Here is a 19,554-nt window from a genome sequence, read left to right as displayed (position 1 = left end):
TGTTCCCCCTTTGAGCACTGGGACAAGATGGCTTCCAGGTCAGAACAAAGGAAATGGTGATTACGTGGTGCTTGTGTGTTTTACAGACTGACAAACGAATTTAGACGCATTTTATTAGTTTGTCTATGTAAACTGTTTTTATAACTTTAACTGAAATAAAAGCAACTCAGAAAAAAAAACATGTAGGCCTACTACCTTTCTTAACAAATAGTTAAGACCAACATGTTAGTGAGGGAGTGTGTGCGCTTCCTCACAACATTTTGGAATACTTATTGGAATTATTGGTGGAAAAGTTTCCTCACAAAATGTAATATTCATTACCGGCAGAACTGTGTGCACACTGCACTGCGCTGCAGCATGTCTGTGAGCGAGAGAGAGATGCAGCGTGTCTGTGAGGCCCCGCCCCCGCACGCAGATGAGAGAGAGATCTCTTTTAAAATATATTGAAAGTTAGAAACGGAGATGGTTAGATAAAATCAGCAAGATAACGTTTATGTAGCATTTCTTTATTGTCGAAATGATGACATTTATAATGGGATCAAATCAAAGTGAATGGCCTGCTGCTGCTTAATGCCTGGGGCAAGTGACTGGAAAAAGTTTGAAAAGTTATTACATCGTTTCAGAATAATAATAATAATAATAATAATAATGATAATTCATTCTATTTAGGGGCGCCTTTCAAAGCACCCAAGGACACCTTACAATTCATAACATAGTCTAAGGAAAGATTTTAAGACAGTACAAAGAATGCAGTCCGGGTGATGTTTTTTATGTGGGGTGCAGATGAGAGAGCTGTCCAGAATGACACCAAGATGTTGTGTTTGTGCTCTTGATAAGCCATTAAAACAGTAACATATGTGTCTCCTGTTCACCAAAACATACCCATCTGTTATGGAAGAAGAAAGTATTCCAAAAGTATTCTAAAAGTAATCCGCCACCGGTACCGGCGGGGATTGTTGTTAGCTTCTGATGCGCAGAAGAAAAATCTGGCCCACCCTATTTTTTACAGGCCCACCCTAAAGTACATTTCTGCCTACACTACTGAGTGAAAACAGCTTGAAATTAAAAACACCAGTGTTGCAGTCTTGTAGAATGAAGAAGAAATGTGGTGTGAAAAAAAACAGTTATGGCAAAATTCAAACAATCATCAAGAGGTGTAAATATCAGCAATTTTATTTAACTATTCACAAATCAACTGGAGAAGTGATTCCCTGGCACTGAATTCTTCTCAAATGTATAAAAAGCAACTTGCCATGATGCGTTTTCTACTATTTTGGCCCCTTTTGGAACAAGGTTTTTCTAAAATGTAAACTGTTTTCTACGCTTAATGCAACAGAGATTGGAATATCTTAAAAACTAGCTGAGAATGTCTGTGCTTTAATGCTCTGCCGCAATATAGGTTAGTATTCCTGAAGCGCTCAATCACCATGCAGATCATTTTCACAAGCGTCAGTGAATCATGAAGGACACTTAAGTTTAAGATGTGATCAAAATACAGAAGCAGTACTTGGCACAGAGTTGTTTTAAAGATAGTGATGCAACATTGTCCTTTGGTTTTCCCACCGCTCTACACACTCTTTTTTTATTCCTTTTCCTGCACATGGCATGGCCAGTTTCTTACATCGATCCTTTACCCCAAAAAGGGGCAGAGGGATTTGTGGTTACGGTTTGTGCAGGCAGGCATCAAGGACAGCTATTCAAATAGGCAAACGGTGTTAGGGAGTAGTGAACTACTCGCATTTAACCCAGTTATTTACTTTACAGTAACTAGCTGCATAGTAGTTTAACTACAGTACATTCAAGTATTTTTCAATTTCTTTTGTCATCAACTAATCAAACTACAAAGAATTTTGGGCCATAAAATGAAAGGAGCCCCATTTCACCAGTTCTGCCCCATTGTTTTTTCATTAAAGTTCCAAAAAATTTGAGTGGGGTATTTTTTTGTATTAGCACATAAAACATGCCCTTAAAGATTCTGCTTTTTAATTGCATAAGCAATATATTCTATGTGGTTGCTAAGAGTGACTAAATGAAACTACTCTTCATCATGCTGAAAACGAGTCTGCATCATTCCAAAATCCAATAGAATGGATGTAATTGCCTTTTGCCAAAGGAACCAGTGCAATGCTAACTTCCAGGTTGGTTTACAAAAATACGTAATTCCTGCACCACTTCATTGAGTGACATTATTTGCTGGCATGTGCCTTTTTCCATTATGTTTTTCTAACAATCTGTATCCAATGTACATTGTAAATATGATCCTTCTTTTCAGTAGTTTGAACTACTTTTTTATAAGTAGCTTTATTTACCAGAATAAGTTCTCTGGAAGCTCATCCGTGGTTAAATGTTTTCCAATGTGAAATAATTGTTGCATTGCAAAGCTTTTTACTTTTAAAGAAGCTTACCAAACACTGTAGGCACAATTATTCATTCAAAACCTTGAGCTTTGTCCCTTTTTGGAAGCCAATGCAATAAATAAGATACAAAAAAAACAACACTAGCCAAATACATTAATTATTTGGAGAAAATGGGAAAAATGTAAGATGCACAATCATTTTAGGACAGCATTGATCTGGGTAGACCATGGTTGCAGCTAAGCACCAGAATACATTCAGCGACAGGAAACATGTGTAACTGAATGTATAGTGCCATCATGTGCTTATATATATACATTACAATGCTATTTTTTTATTCAAGTGGATGCTTGTAAAAATTATTTTTACAAAACATAATGCAATGAGAAATTATTATAAAAGTAGCAGGAATTATTAAGCTCCTCATACAGCCTTTGTATTTGTGTGCCTTTTTTTGAGAATGCTGTATACAAACGTAAAAGTACTACAACAGTCAAAAGTCTTGTGTGTCTTGTACTAGTTTGTGTACAGTTCTCAGTGTTTTTGTATTTCAGAGGACTTGTGGCAGAAGGACAGACAAAAGGCCTAGGTTGCACAGGAAAGGCTGCCAGGAGTCTGTAGCAAGAGTCGGGCCACTGTTATAAAGGGAGTGATTTTTCCTCCTCACACTCCTGGTGCGCAGAGTGGTTGTCTTTTTTGTTTGGATGGAGGAGCTCTCTGTTGTAAAGAAGCTGCCTGTGGCCAATGTCACGTCAGCAATGATGGGTGTTTCAGCAATGAAGCTTGTGTCAGAAAAAGAGGATTGGTCGGTGTTGTGGAGTGAGTCAGCGGATGAGTCTTTCTTTTTGCCGGAGATGAGATTGAAATCAGTGTTGAGCATGTGCTCCGCGGCAGCTGGGCTAGCAGATGCAGAGATGTGATTAATAGTTAGGTGTGTGTCTCTGCTTCCAGGTCGCAGGGTGGAGGTGCTAATGGCTGTGAAAGGGTGGTGCCATGTGATCTCATCTGAGGTTTGTGGGGTGCTTTGCAGAGAAGAACCAGAAGAATACCACCACCCTGTCACACTGGCATCAGGGGCCATGGAGCTCAAGTCCTGGGCACTCGCTGCCAGTGGGGGGAGGTTATAGGAGGCAAAATGCCACCCTCCAGTCCTGCCAGGGCGCACCCCTCCGCAGACAGGCCGGATGTGGCAGGGGCAGCCCAGGACGCGGGCAGGTATACGCTGAGTCCAGGAGAGTAGGTACGTGATGTCGTCATAGTGGTGACACGCCCAAGGGTTGTCGCCCAGAGTGATGACTCTAAGCGATGTCACCTTGTCCAACACTCCAAACGGCAGCGTGGAGAAGCGGTTAGCATGCAGATAGAAGTGAGTTAGTCTGAGGAGACGATCCAGAGAACCAGGCAGCACCTTCATCAGCAAATTGTGGGACAGGTCGATATTCTCCAGGCGCGCAGGCATGTTGGTGGGCAAGGTCCTGAAGTGATTGTTGCTAAGGTTGAGCGTGACCAGGTTGATCAGCGTATTGTTGATGAAGATCGCCCGTTCCAGCTTGTTGTCAGAGAGGTCGAGCAGTCGAAGATTCCACTGGTGAACTGTGTCGTTCTTCTCAAGCAACTGGAGGCGGTTGGAGGCGGCATGGAGTTGCCAGAGGGAACGAGGTAAGCCGGCGGGAAGGTGGCTCAGCCGGTTGTTGGACAAATCGAGGAATCGAAGATGGGTGTATGAAGTGAGATGGCCATCGAGGTCGTGAAATCGGTTGTTGGACAAGTTCAGGGAGCGCATGTTGTGCTGCAGGCCATTGGGCAGCTGTCTCAGACCCCTCCATGAGCAGTCTACCTCCCGGTGGCTGCGGCTGCAGGAGCACATGGAAGGGCACACGGCGAGGACGTGCAACCCCAGCGACAACACAAGCAGGAGCTCCAGAAGGGCCTCATTAGGGGAGAGCTTCAGCAGCGCATCCCTGCTAAAAGACAGATAGGGAGACAGGACAGGAGAGTGTTAGTGTTTCTAACACAGAATCCTCTTTACGGCCAGGAGGCACAAAGTCATTGTTTTGAAAGTCTCAAGTCATGTCACAAGATAAAGTCCTAAGTCAAATCTGAAAGATCGCAAGTCAAGTTCTAAGTCCCAAATGTTGAGGTTTAGGAACGTTTCACCCAATGTAATTCAATTTTTCGTAATGTATTTCGTTCTTTGTTGACCTCCACATATGTTTTGTACAAACAATTATTTTCTTTCTTAACCGTAACATTAGTCAGGGACCTCTCCTGCATCTTGATTGGACGCTGTTGGATAGACTTAATGAAATTAATCGCAGTAACACAAGTTGACATGAAAGGAAATTAATTCATTTATGGACATACATTTTACCCTTTAGGTTTTGGGGAAGGTGTCAAGTATTTCTACGTATGTCAAATCCAATTTATGTCAAGAGTCATTTGTGTTAAAGTACAAGTCCAGTTGCACTTATTTTCTGATGTTGTCGAATAAAGATGTTGTCACCTATGGTGAATACAGGAAACACACTGCAGACTTGTTATCTGTCAGAGAAGCACACTAACCGCAGAGGGCTGTGCTGAATAAAAATTGCTTCATCGTTTCTTTAAAGCTCCATCCCTACCAAAATATCTCTCTCTCTCTCACACACACACACGCACCAGAAACAGGCTGCACAATGTTTGTTGCACATCACTGCATTGCTTGCAGATACTAACATTCACATCACATGCCAAACTGACTCCCCTAACAATGCAGTAATGTTTTTTCACTCATGCTGTAGGCTATATTTGCCCCATCAGTACTGTACCAGGTTAAAACGGGTCCTTTTCTACTGGTAAATGGATCTTGAAGAGGATATTTCTAGTCTATTTAAGAATATCATTCATACCAGAGGCTGATAAATCCCTGCAGTCATTTTCTCTGGCATGAGTTTGCGTGTTCAGTCATCAGTGGTTGTCAGAGCAGTCAGTCCCATGCTCTCAGAGGAGGAGAACTAACTCAATAGATGGTTTGTACTAATGACTCCACAGAGAACCCATGCATCAGCGGGTGCAAAGACACAGCCAGGACACAGCCAGGACACTGCTGAAACAGCACTATACTGTGTGCAAGCCAGGGTGTGGCAGAATATCTGTGTGTGTGTTGATTAAAAGAGTGTATAAATGTGTCCATAACTCACCTTCTCATCTTATCATTCCAGTCACTTTTCTCTGCTCCTTTTTGCCGTCTAGCCTCTCTCCTCTCCTTCTTTGAAGCTCTGGACCAGATGCTGCTCTGCTGAGGGTGATTTTGTCTGAATTCCCCTGATGGATTTGACCCTTGCCCACTTGTCCAGTGCAGGTTTTTAAGGCTGCCTTCACTGCTTTCCAGTCCTTGTCCTCTCTGAAGAGCTGAGAGTTGGATATTTCCTAAATAGATCTCTTGGTTAGCGCGATCAGGCACTGCAGGCTCTGGATTTGCTCTGTGCAGTGGAAGTAAGCAGGGTGGGGGGTGGGGTGGGGGGTGGGGGGGGGGGGGGGAGTATTAGGAAGGTGGAATGGGGGGGTCGGGGTAAAGGAGAAATGGAGCGCATAGCAGAGGGGTCCCTGCCTTCAAGGAAAACTCCTCTATCCCTCATCTGTCAGCTTTCAGGATTTACTTCTGCATTTAAAGCGACAGCTATTGTTGTGTTTAGATTCATTGACTGATTTCACTTCTGTTTGTACTCCAAATAAATCACCTTAATCCATATTATCCCTCTGTAACATATCCCTTTACAGAGGAACACGGTGCGGTAAGTGGTTGTTATTTTCCCTGTGTAAATGTAGTTAGTGCCACAAACACCTTGAAGATTTATTGCAGAGGACTACAGTCTACTGCAGCTTCCTACCTGTCATCAGCAATACAGGAAACGCTCCGTTCTGCACTGCATTGCTGTACTTCTCCCACACATCACCACTGTTGGTTCTAAGGAACAGTTTAACAGTGACACAGAGGGTGATCAGTGTTTCCAACCAGGTTGGTCATATTTATATTTGTTGTAATTAGTAACATAATCCATCTAACTTGAAAAAAGATGTTTAAACTAATGTGAATATTTTTGGATACTTTATTACATAGAAAATAGACGCAGCCAAAAAGTGTTTTCTCCTATAAAACATCAAAAACCTAAATTGCATTTATCATGTTCACATTTCACGAGTCAACAGCAAAAAACATTGCATTTGTTTAAAATTGCCATACTTTAAAGGTCACCTATTATTCAAAATCCACTTTTTCACGTCTATTATACATAAACATGTGTCCCCTCTGCCTTAGGAAATATGTGTCCCCTCTGATGCTGTTGTTTCATGCTTTATGAAAGTGGACAACAGAGAAACATTTATTCTTCATGACCAAAGTTGGAATTTAAATAAAAAAGGAAAGTGAAACTTATGCTCGTCACCCTCCGGTCCACATCAATACAAATGATCCCAATACGAATGATTGTATGAAAAGATCTTAATATTAATACAAATGTATTTATTATAAACGTGTTAGTCCTTAACATCTATCATTACATTACATTGCATTTAGCTGAAGCTTTTACCCAAAGCGACTTACAATAAGTGCATTCGACCAGGAAGACACAACCTTGAAGAAAACAGAATCATATAAGTACATCAGGTTTCATACAGCCAAACATTTCAAGTGCTACTCAACTGGCTTTAGATAGGCCAGTCCTTTATATAAGTGCTTTGTTAGCAGTTCTTTGTTAGTAATTCTATCGTATTCTATCACTGTGTATATCACCATTCAAACATCTTTTAAAAGTTGAACAAACCCCACACAGCTCAGTAAAGACTGTGAAATGTTGACTTTATTTGATCATTTCAGTAAAAACTAACGTTCATATTCCTCTTTGATTATAATACTGATGAACGTTCAAAACAAAGCACTTTGGCAACTTACCACATACGTTTTAAAATGCTTAATAAGCACCGTAACTTTCATGATACTAATCTTTTGGTTTATAATCGGTTGTTTCCGTGAACGGACGAATGTTTTGTCACGGTAAATGTTGAGGCCGCAAGGCATTGTGGGGCAGCATTTTCTCCTTTCCTTTTGTAAAGGAAAGTCCAGTGTTTCCTAAGCTAAAGGAGGTTATAAAGGAAGTTTCAAACCTCCTTTCCTATCATCCTTGTATTTGTATATGTATGTGCATGTTCTAAAAAGTGTGTACTGTGTGTACTGCATGACCTGTATAAAAACGGATGTGTATGACAGAGTGGAAACTGAATTTCCCCCTCGGGGGATTAATAAAGGTCCATCTTCTTCTATCTGCTATCTAGAGAATTTGAACGGCTCTTATCATGACGGCCACTGAGGTACGTCCGGGTCATTTCACTCCGTTCGGAAGGTTCTCAAGCTAAACTGACAATTCGACCGCAGCCATGTTTTGTATATATCTGAGACCTATAATATATTGATGAAAAAGAGTATAATAGGAGACCTTTAAAGACTTGATGAAAAGTAACTGTAATTAAGTTTCAAATGTGTTCAATGCAACATGGGCTGATTATAGTTACTTGTTTTTTGAATCCGATTACATAATCCCATTAACTTCCCAGTTTCAATTGTGAGCAATTCAAATCGATGTTGCATCATTGTGGATTCCTGATTTATGTAACCACAGCGGCTCAGAGTCATTGCTCATTTGTACTTGTCTTTGTTCAGTTGTCATGTAAACTAAACAAAGAACCCATTTACTCACACCTCTCTCTGTACTTTCCTCTCTTGCCTGCCTTTACTTCCAGTCCCTACCTGCACTGATTGAGATGGAGTGTCCTGTCATTGGCCGTTACAACAAGGCTTACAAATGAATCCCTCACTTATTCTGTCAGTCACTCTACAACTTGCTAAGACAACAATGTGTACTGTGTACTTAGCAGTGCACAGGAAAAAAAAGTATATATTTGACAATAACACTGACTAAGGGTTGACTTATAACTTTTACTGCATTGTTAAACTTGCACATCACCCGCAACTCCAAGTGTTTCCCCCTCCCGCTGCTTTATGGGGTTGAAGCAGGAGCTGCATTGAGAAGGGACACACTGTTCAGACTTTTAATGAAGAGTACCCATCCATCATGACTCACAAGCAACCAAATGAACAAATATCTGTGCAGGACGATGGAAACAAACATATTTGTTTTTGAAAAGTATTTTTGTATGGCCTTGTCAGCTCTGGCTGAGGTGGAAGAGAGCGTTCTTTCTGAGTTGAATGGCACTGCCTGGAGGAGGCCCTTTCTCTGCATGCTAATCAAGCAAACCTTTCTTTCTCTCTTTCTCTCTCTCAAACACACACAATCAGAAGTGGCTGCATGGTAAAATAATTCAGGACTGAGGTTTCTCTGGACGGGTTTTATTCCTCTTTTTGTTGCGTATGTCAAAACAGTACATCTCAAAAGGTTTTTCACAACACATATTGACTATGACACATATTATTATATAAAAAGAATTACCTACAAAATGACCACTTATAATTACCGACCACTATCATTTTTCTTTTTATTCAAATGCCTTCATGGCACAGGAAGATCCCCAAAAAAGAACATTTGTTATGTATTGTAAATAGAAAAGTGAAAAGTAAATAATGACAGCAAAACTATATCAAAATATCACTTTACAAACTGGAAGTAGAATTCAAGGGGCCACTTTCAGGTGAAAAATACAATGTATCAGTGCCAAAAGCTGCACGATTAGCCACCTGACGCTTGCTCCGAAAGCAAGTCAATCTCCATACACCACCATTGCAAAACGCCAAAGCAGAAATAATCATGTTTACAGGTTGGAACAAAAAAAAGTTGGTGTCTTTATCTAATGTACCTGTTCATTACAACGGGACAGTGCTGATGTGTATACAACTCACCCTCTTCAATCATTTTAAGGATTAAGGGTGTCTAAGATCCACCTACCAGCGTATTCTTCTTTGAAAAGGAAACTGGTGAAAGCAATAATATTAAGTTGTAACTATTATTTTGTATCTAAAGTTAACGTATTGTTATTGCTTTCAATTAGCCTAATACAGTTATGTGAAATCTATTGAAATAATACATTTAGTTAAAGTAAACGTTTCAGTTTTTTCACTGTAGAGGTAAAATATCCCGTTGATACATTTCAATATAACATCACTAATAACAAAGAAGTATAGTACCAACCAATTGTTTTTAAGAGGAAATGCTCAGTGCACAGTTTGACACATCTAGCTGCGGTTGATCGACTTCCTGTAAAGCAAAAGCTGCTGAAAAAAAGAATCCCTTATTTACTGTATTATAAAGCTATAGGGAAGTAAAGGCAGGTGCTCAGGAAACACATTGGAACACACATTTAACCCTAGACTTTATCTTTTGGTTCCTCAGTGCCTTTACAGTTGGAGGCGGATGCGGCCTCGGTGGACTTGGAGTCAGTGGCTTCTTCTTGTGGCTTTGAGGCCTTTTCAGAAACTTCACTCTTTGCAGTTTCCTCCTCCTTCTTCTTCTCTTCCTTTGGTCCATCCTCCTTTACCTTCCCGCCTTCTTCCTTGGTGGTACCATTACCCACCTCCTCCTGCGTTTGACCAATGTCAGACATCAACACTGTGTTCTCTTTGGCTTCTAGCTCTGATGCGCTTTTGTTCCTCTTGGCGGTTCCCATCCAGTATTCGGAGGTGCTGATCAGGTCTGCGTTGCTGCTCAGCGCCTTGATGCGTCTGCTCTGCTGGCACACCTTCCATATCAACAGCAGAGTAGAAACTAGCAGAATGGTACACGCTATGATCAGTCCGCCGCTCACCATGAACAATGGAAGGCATTCCTTCCTGTACATATTGAAAGGGGTGGTGGTGGTAGTATAAATGGTGGTGGGCCGATGTGTGCCAGATGGCATTGAAGTGCTATGACTGCTGAAGGCCAGGGAGCTTGGTGAAGGTGACTCAGACTGATTGTTGGCCTCACTTGTGTGATCAGGTCGGGATGTTTTTTGAAAAGTTGGTAAAGTGGAGTCTGCAGTTGAATTGTCTTCTTGTGTAGTTGAGGCAGGATCTGTAGTAGTCAGATCTTCAGCAGCACTAGTTGCTGCAATCGTTTCAGCACCGCACAATAGTGAACCAAGGAGTTCTACGCAGCACAACAGGAAGAGCAGTCCCTTCATGTTGCTATCTGAGAAGACAAGATAGCTGTTTAGTAAAAAAATAGGTTTTGAAATTCAGATTTGATACAGGAAGAACAGTTAGCAGGAAGCTCAGACACAGTACCTCACTTTATAATCAATGGGGCAGCTTTAGCCAAATAAAAAAGAGTCATTTATTACTATGGACATTAACTTAAGTATTAGATGTGTGAGTCTGGTCTTTCTGACATGATAATATCCGTACTTGCAAAAAAAGAACTATTTTTTGTCACTTCTGCAACACAATACTCGTGATTCACCACAAATACACTTTTACGTTTTGTTCTGCGATTAAACTAATATTGTCCACAGTCACTCATTTTCTTATATTGATTATTTGATGGTACTTTATACAGTGTTTTTAATACTAAATCATGAAGGCAAATGTTGCCTTGTAAAAAACTAATATATGTTAACACAAATATAATATGACGCTACCCAGCAGTACATGTTATAAATAGCCCAACTTTTACCCTCTGATTTAAGTATACCAATCCTATGATTCGTCATTGTAATATTTAGTATTCTGAAATGGACAATTTGTGATGTGTGATGATATATTATCCATAAGTTTAATTTCATACATGCATACATACATGTACATTGGAACCAGCTGCATCACTTAAAACAAAAACGCAATTTAGCTTTCACAATGTATTGCATTTTTTTGTTTTGTTTGAAATGTTTCGCCATAGTTTCCAATAAAGTAGTTGATTCATTTCAGATTCATCACTTACTCATTTACAGAAGTTCTTCAAAACTATTTGGTGCATTGTTTTAGGGACATAATTATGAAGACATGATTGTAATTGTACAGCAAATTCCTAAAACTGATGTAAATTCATGCTAAAGTGACAGTTAAGCCCACACTGTACTGTATTTGCTATACCGTATACTGTGTATTTTGTATGTAGAAAATAGTGTAAAAAGTATATTTTATCATCAGGATTTAGAACAGAACCGTACAAAAACACTATCAACACGTTAAAACATATTCCTTATTCTTAGAAGTCTTACCAGTTAAGGCCTAAACATTAAGTTGATACTATTTTTCTCTGTTGCATGATGTCAGAATTTACATATCTCAAACACAAAAGTATTAATAAATGGCACTTACATTGCTGATGATCTTGATTTATTTCCAAGAAGAATATGGTTTAATCAAATAATAAAAATGTATGGCGAGTAAAGAGAGATGAGCGGTGTGTAAACGAACTATGTCAAATGATGGGAATCCAAATAAATGGCATAATCATCCGTCTGTCTTCTACTTACTTCTCCATTTGGACTATAAAAAGAAAAGGAAGTGGTTTTGTGTTCTGTACGAGGCTGAAGCTGGTCACGCAAACATCTGTCGTGTGGCAGACTATTCAAAGTTAGAGGCATACTGAGCAACACACTTACGATAGATAGCTCTAGAATCATTGACCAGAGATTATTTTAAGCCTGGTTAATAGCATTTTAGTAGTCAAGTGGTAAAGACACAATATTCTTCTTTTTTTTTTTAAATGACAAGTCATCTCATCTGCCTTAGATAGCTAGGTCATGTGAAGAGGCCCACAGCAGATTTTAGTTGAGACAAGAGGATTAAACTTATATCCTTCCGTTTCTTAAGTGTCATGCACTTATTTTGGTCTTGGCCACAATTTCTTCCAAAAACTTTATTTAAAGTTCCTATTTATTGTCATGCACCTATAACGCAAGGCCTTTTGACACGTCAGTAGATTATGAGTACATGCAAGTGGAAAATGTTGCAGCATGACACATGAAGGTGACTCAGATATGTAAAATGGGTCCAATTCAACATCTGTTCCTGGCACAAAATAAATAATAATTATTTGCATCGATTGCAAGTGTATTAGTGTAATAAAGTTCCCCTTTTTGTTTCTGCGGTAAATGTACATTTGTATATCCGGTGCGATTCGTGGGTATTTCTGATGCGTGTGTTCACATGCACCTGTAACTTGTTTTAGCATCATCCCGACACTTGACACCAGAGAGATAAAAGACAGCAGTTTCTAAAGTCAGGTCTGTTTTGCAGGTATTCAACTGAAGACCCTCGAGTGTATAACCCTTGTGGTTGACCTGCTGCGCTTTTGTTGTCACGGCAATGACAACAAATATCCGCTTAGACCAGTGGTTCTCAAACTTATTACAGGTTCAGCGAGCTGCACGAGACTGACCAGCTATCAGGAAAGGGAGAGGAAAAGAGAGCACCCCGTTTATTTTTCCCATTTTATTATCCAGAATTACTGTAAATGTTTGAATAAAGTAGTTAATTTACTATTAGTAGTTTGTTTAAATGCATTACTTATATTGTTTTTTTCATTAACATAAAATAAATCTCACGTACCCCCTGCAGTACTCCAACGTACCCCCAGGGGTCCGCGTACCCCCATTTGAGAACCACTGGTTTAGACCATTTCATCAATTATCTTCCATTGGCCAGAAATGCTGATAAATGCAATGAAGATTCAATATATTTTTAAGCAGGGCTGTTGACTTAACCTTATTATTTTTTCAACTAAGACAAAAGCACCGCTTAAAATCATCTTTGTTTACCAATACGTTTTGGAATCCCTTCTTATTTCTCTGACATTTTTAAAAGCACTACAAATAACATATCTTAGTAAGCTTGTGAGAGAAAAGTTGAAAAAAGCTGATTTCGAAGTAAAAAATTAAGCTAATTAGCTTACCCTGTTTTACGAGAAGAGAGAGAAACACATTTTCTCAATTTTTCCAATGCAATAGGAAATTCTAAATGGGCCCAGATAGATAATATTAAGTGCTAATTCAGTCTCTCCCCTTGACACCGATTCAATTTGATAAAGCCGAAATCTGACCAAATACCAAAAACCAAATTTAAGGGGAAGTGAGATTCGAAGGACCTGAGATGACTTCATCTCAAAAGCCCCACACATCTCTCCCTGGGTGATGGAAAGTCCCATCTGTCAGTAACAAAGACCACGGAAGAGGTGATTTAATAGCAACTTTCCTTTCATCAAAAAGGCCACTCAAAGTGCTTTAAATGACACAGAAGGCATCGAGAAATATGTTTAGAAATTGAAGTCGATAAAATGACAATATCAGATGAAAATATGCCAAAATAGAATAAGGCAGTGACATTAATTTTTACAAGTCTATTCCAAAGGGGGTGAGGCAGGGCAGTGTGAAGGACAGAAGAACTCGAAAAATGATCCATGAGCTGGTTGTAAGCACACTGAGGCTGTGATGTCATGTCTTCGCCACATTGAGGCTGCTGTGTGTCAGGGTGAGTCTTCTCCAATGGGTAGTGAAGGCCATCTGGCCTGAAGAGATGCCAGATGGAAGTTATCAATATAATTGATCCCTTTCAGACTGCATAGTTCTGCTGAGCCCTCATAGTCTGCTGAACTTGTTGATCCCATGTTGACCGTTGGCAGTGGTCCAATAATATAAAGAACCTCCAGGTTGTCCAGACAATTAAGCAGCTCAATGAAATCCCATTTTGGCACATTTGATTGACCTTTGCAGACATTACTGGCCCCCACATGTAGAATCATGTCGTGTTTTATTCCTCATTTAAGGATTTTTCTGTTCTTTTCGTGAGTTGGCAGCACTAAGTCCATAAATCTTGACTTCCTGGTAGTACAATCTTATCCTTACGTTTAACAACCGTATTCTCCCAGCAGGTAGAAATCCCATTCGCAGAGATCGATGTCCATTTAAATCTTGTCCAGTTCAATCCTGATGAACTAACTCGCCAGCAGAGTGTCGTTAAGTTCAGATCAGACTTCTTGAAGGCACGTATTCTTGTCTGGAGCACAGCAATATTCTCTAACAATTTATGACAGGCTGTGCACTTCATCGATTCTGAGGATGAGGAGGCACAGAGCAGCTCAGGTCACAGTGCTGTCAGCAGTCCACTAAGTTAGTGTTTGGCTCGCGGTAACACTCTGGGTTTAGAAGGCCGCTAAAAGTAGATCATTCCAACAGAGAGTAGTCATAAATTGTCTTCCCCATTATTTATTTGCCACAAGAGACCTCCTTGAATGTGTGTTTTTTTTAAACTTTTGTATTGCCTTTTATATAGTGCAATCTTACAATTCAATAAAATGTCTACCTCGCAATGTTAAAGAAAGTGAAACTTAGTTCATGTTATATCTCTCACAGGCTCCGTCCTCTACTGGACTCTATGGGTACTACCTTACCCTGCGAGCATTCTCCCACTGAGACTTCTATAGACGTAGCCGGCCTTGGGCGGGCCTACCTGAATGCGCGCGCATCACACCGTATAAAACGAGGCCTCGCCTCCTGACTATCATCCTTTTCTCTTCAGCAGCGGAAGTGATTCCACGAGAGACGTTTGAAAGAAGAAGAAAGAGTTATCATACCTCCAGGGAGTCGCCACTGCTAGAGACCCGGGCCTGTCCTTCGTGCCCTGGCTGAAATAGCGGGCGCCGATCCCCACCACCTTTGCTTCGAGTGTTTGGGGGACCAGGATATGACCGAGGCGGTGCCATTCACGTTCGCCATTCCTTCCGGGTCTGGCGTCCATGGAAGTCCACCGCCCAGGACTGTACTCTCCCTGGATGATGATCATGGCGGCGGGTGTGGGCTACTCACTCACTAGGCGCATCCACACTGCGGTACTTTTCCCACAAAGGTTCATGCGAACTTAGTTCATGCGAACTCTTTAGTTCGCATGAACTAAGTACAGATCGCGTTCACACCGGAAAAAGTCCCTGGGGGTGGATTAGGCAAATGAAGTCGCTGACGTCACTTCTTCTTCTTCTGCTTTGGGTTTACTGGCAGGCCGCAAACCACTTCACGGCGTATACCAAAGTCCCCGGCCGGAAGTCCCCGGAGTTGGGGAAGGCTTCAGTAGATCGCCAGAACGCCGACACCTCCTCATCTCCACCGCTCCCATGTTTTATTTTGTGTTAACATAAGTTAGTCTCTCTGCGTTTCTGCGCTGGGCTAATGCTAATGCTAATAATGCTAATGCGAGGATAATAAAACTTCACAAAACTTTTTGGGAGTTTTACGGGGCGTGGTTTGCAATCCGCCCAGCCAATCAGAAATATAGCTCTTTTCTCACAAAAGAGCCGCGGGGGTAAAAGGTTCGCATGAACTAATTTTAGTACCGGCTCTTTTTGGTGTGAACGCGATCATGAACTAAGTTCGCATGAACCTTTGTGGGAAAGGTACCGCAGTGTGAATGCGCCTATTGCTAGATATGCCCCCGCCTCACCAGGTCAGAGCGATTATTGGGCCGCAAGGCCGAATAAGTAGCTTGGTCCACGGGCCTTTCCCCAGGCCCGGTTCCCCCGGGGACCGGTGCTCGGTGGCTTCACATGATAATAGGGTCGACCCTACTTCATCACAGGCGGCCGCCGTTGCCCGTCGTGTGATGTCCCTGGGATATCACGCCGCGTGGCACTTTCCAAAGAGGATCGTGTTGATCTCCTGGGAGCCCCCGTGTTTACGGAAGGGCTCTTTGGATCGATCTCCTTGCTCACGGGATGAGGAGTAGTCGCAGCGTGGCTGCGTCTTGCCCATCCCCAGAGGAAGAAACACTGTCCTACACTCCCCGCCCCTGCTGTAAACCCCAGTATAGGGAGCCAGCAGGTGGGCGTGTGCACGTGAGTGGAATAAACCGAGTGCTGTCAAAGCACTGTGCGGGTTCAAGATCGGATCTATTATACCAGGCAAGGACGCCGGCAATAGCGTTATTGCCGGCGTCCTTGCCTGGTATAATAGATCCGATTAATGCATTTCACCGTTGCAATGGGAAATACAGCGTTCATACGTGGGCGCGCGGCCCTCGTGAGAGTGGCCGCGGTGCGTTCAGGGACCCCCGCAGGAGAACGGTGGTTTACGTTTGTAAACTCTAGTTCTGGAGTGAGGTGTGTGTGTGGGAAAAATGCATTCAGTAAAGACTATTGCATTTATCCCAGAGTAAGAGTTATTTCTCTCCACAATTCCACTTTTCCCCATAATGTCCATTTCAAAGAGACGGCATTGTGACGGCGCGCGCGGCCCCCCTCCCCCGAGGGCGGGCCACGGTGCGTTCAAAGACCTCAGTAGAGAGGTGAGACCAAGGGAAAAGTGCCGGCACGGAGATCCCGTGCCCGCGGCGCCCTCCACCTCTTCGGCCCACCCCGTGGAACCGGCGTGCCAGCACTCACGGGGACGGGCTTTCCGTCTTTACGGATCTGACTGGCGGGGGGAGAAAATCTCTCCGCCCGGGAAGAGGGGGCGAATCCCGCCTCCTCCCTGTATAATGCACAGATCACTACGTTTTCTAATAAGAATGAGGTTGATCTGTATCCAAATCGAAGTGTCTTTTGTTTCCACAAAGGCTACACTTACACACAATGTTAACCGTACAAATTCCCCATTCGCTGCCCCAGCTGTAGCTCCTGTAAAGGAGGTGGCTAGTGGGCATGCGCAGATGAGAGGGATGAACCGCAGGGAGTGCTATCTAAAGGAGAGCACTATGCGGGTACAGGGACATTATGGCCGGCGTATTACTGTCAAGGAACACACTACGCCTAGAGCAAAGACTCCAATGCAGTTTACCGTAGTGGTAAAGGCAGCATTATGGCGGAGCCCGCACTCACACAAGAGCGCGTGGCGGTGCGTTCAGGGAGCTTAGTAAAACACACTACGCCTATAAAGACTCCGATTAATGCTGTTTACCGTAGTGGTGAGAACAGCATTAGGGTGGAGCGCGGCGGTCCTCAGTAAATAATCGGCCCTTTCTGTGTCAACCCATCCATCCATCCATCCATCCATCCATCCATCTTCTCCCGCTTATCCGTGGTCGGGTCGCGGGGGTAGCAGTTCCAGCAGAGAGCCCCAAACTTTCTTTTCCCTGGTGACATCAACCAGCTCTGACTGGGGGATCCCAAGGCGCTCCCAGGCCAGCGAAGAGATATAATCCCTCCACCTGGTCCTAGGTCTACCCCTTGGTCTCTTCCCAGCTGGACGTGCCTGGAACACCTCCCTAGGGAGGCGCCCAGGTGGCATCCTAACTAGGTGCCCGAACCACCTCAACTGGCTTCTTTCGACGCGAAGGAGGAGCGGCTCAACTCCGAGTCCCTCCCTGATGACCGAACTTCTCACCTTATCTCTAAGGGAGACACCAGCCACCCGGCAGAGGAAACCCATCTCGGCCGCTTGTATCCGCGATCTCGTTCTTTCGGTCATGACCCATCCTTCATGACCACAGGTGAGGGTAGGAACGAAAATGGCCCGGTAGACAGAGAGCTTTGCCTTCTGGCTCAGCTCCCTTTTCGTCACAACGGTGCGGTAAAGCGACTGCAGTACCGCTCCCGCTGCTCCGATTCTCCGGCCCATCTCACGCTCCATTGTTCCCTCACTCGAGAACAAGACCCCGAGATACTTGAACTCCTTCACTTGGGGTAAGGACTCATTCCCTACTTGGAGTGGACAGCAGGAAACCGATGGACTGTGTCAACCCTCCAGGGGCAAATCTTCCCTTCGCGGGGAGTTTTGCGGCGGAACGGGTCACCAGAGAGTATCACAGCTTTATAGCTGCGGCCCCACAGCTGAGGGCTTGTCCATTAACACAATGTACTGGGGAATGGAAACTCAGCTCTGTGCTAACAAGGTGGAGGGACAGGAGGAGGCTATTCACTCCAGTTTTGCAGCGTCCCACTGTACCACATGTCTATACACTGTACCACTGTATCACATGGACCACTGTCTTGTGGGTGTCCCACACCCACCTCTTTTATGGGCATGCAAGAGGGAAATCTGTCCTCCCAGGAGGAGATGTGTTTCCTCTCAGCAGAGATTCAGGCTCTGGTGCAGAAACAGGCTGTGTCTGTTGTGCACCCTCAGCACAGAGAAAATTATATGTATTCCATGTACTTCCTGGTTCTCAGGAAGACAGGGGGATTCAGACCTATTCTAGATCTCAGCGGCCTGAATCGCCACATTTCCTGCAGGAAATTCCGCATGTTAACTATGAAACAGTTATTGGGGCTTGTGCAGCCAGGCGATTGGTTCACCACCATCGACCTAAAAGACGCATACTTTCATGTAGAAATTGCTCCAGAGCACAGAAAGTGTCTGCGTTTTGCCTTCCAGGGGATAGCCTATGAATACAACAGACTACCGTTGAGCTACTCCCTATCCCCACGCACTTTCAGTAAATGTGTGGCCACAGCGCTTCAACCGCTGCGCGCCCACGGCATGAGAGTTTCCTTTTACTAGACGACCTCATAGTCATGGCTGGGTCCCGGGAACAGGCAATGTTTTGCACAGCACAATTGATCACACACCTAACCAAATTAGGCTTTGCGATCAATTGAAAAAAGAGCACCCCCATACCTCACCAACAGGCGTTGTAGTTGGGAGTGGTGCTCCATGCAGGCGCGCTACGCGCCACCCTGTCAGAGAGCAAAAGTGCGTCCCTTCTCCGGGCGGTTCACAGGCTGCGACAGGGGACGACAGTGACAGCTTTAACTGTCATGCAGACTTTGAGTCTCATGGCGGCTGCACACATTGTGGTCCCGCTGGGGTTACTGCATATGCGCCGCCTGCAGAGGTGGTTCTCCAGCCTGCGTTTGGATCCCAAGAGGCACAAACGGCGGCTGGTGACCATACCCCCCTCAGTGGAGGGCAACCTCCGGTTTTGGGGGTCCCCGGATCACCTCCGGAGGGGGTCTCCACTGGGACGGATGATCTCCTACATCACAGTGTTCACGGACGCATCCAGAACAGGATGGGGAGGGACCTGCCTGAAGAGGGCTATAGGTGGGCGCTGGGCTCTAACAGAGTTTCGACACAGCAACCTCCTAGAGCTACGGGCGGTAGTGTTAGTCCTCCAGCATTTCATGCCCCTAATTCAAGGGAGACATGTAATGGTCAGGAGCGACAACAGCACCACAGTGGCTTATATCAACAGGCAGGGCGGAGTCCGCTCCGCCGTCTTGTTGACCACATCGGAGAGGCTGTGGTTATGGGCTTCAGAGGTGGTGTTACTGTTAGCCCTGAGAGCCCTCCATATCCCGGGACTGGA

At 43.6% G+C, this 19,554-nt stretch overlaps 2 protein-coding genes across 3 annotated transcripts; both read right to left on the bottom strand.

Annotated features, from left to right (window-relative positions):
• Positions 1–1,157: 1,157 nt before the first annotated feature.
• LOC117458862 (oligodendrocyte-myelin glycoprotein-like) lies at positions 1,158–5,809 on the bottom strand. 2 transcript variants are annotated; one of them, XM_034099560.1, is made up of 2 exons: positions 5,534–5,809; positions 1,158–4,318 (listed from the first exon to the last, which is right to left on the bottom strand). In XM_034099560.1, the coding sequence occupies exons 1-2, from the start codon at positions 5,539–5,541 to the stop codon at positions 2,905–2,907; spliced, it is 1,422 nt and encodes a 473-aa protein (XP_033955451.1). In that variant the 5' UTR covers positions 5,542–5,809; the 3' UTR covers positions 1,158–2,904. The 2 variants fall into 2 exon arrangements, with proteins under 2 accessions (XP_033955451.1, XP_033955452.1); XM_034099561.1 differs by having other exon boundaries at positions 1,158–4,315.
• Positions 5,810–8,720: 2,911 nt separating this feature from the next.
• On the bottom strand, positions 8,721–11,799 carry LOC117458864 (uncharacterized protein DDB_G0284459-like). Its single transcript, XM_034099562.2, has 2 exons — positions 11,638–11,799; positions 8,721–10,510 (listed from the first exon to the last, which is right to left on the bottom strand). Exon 2 carries the CDS (start codon positions 10,500–10,502, stop codon positions 9,708–9,710), a length of 795 nt encoding a protein of 264 aa, XP_033955453.1. The 5' UTR covers positions 10,503–10,510; positions 11,638–11,799; the 3' UTR covers positions 8,721–9,707.
• Positions 11,800–19,554: the final 7,755 nt, after the last annotated feature.

This window comes from Pseudochaenichthys georgianus, chromosome 14 (assembly GCF_902827115.2).
Source record: "Pseudochaenichthys georgianus chromosome 14, fPseGeo1.2, whole genome shotgun sequence".
Classification (NCBI taxonomy): Eukaryota; Metazoa; Chordata; class Actinopteri; order Perciformes; family Channichthyidae; genus Pseudochaenichthys; species Pseudochaenichthys georgianus.
This window is presented reverse-complemented; position numbering and strand designations above follow the sequence as displayed.

Excerpts from the sequence above, each read along its gene's own strand:
- LOC117458864 (XM_034099562.2), bottom strand. The coding sequence starts at position 10,502 with ATGAAGGGACTGCTCTTCCTGTTGTGCTGCGTAGAACTCCTTGGTTCA.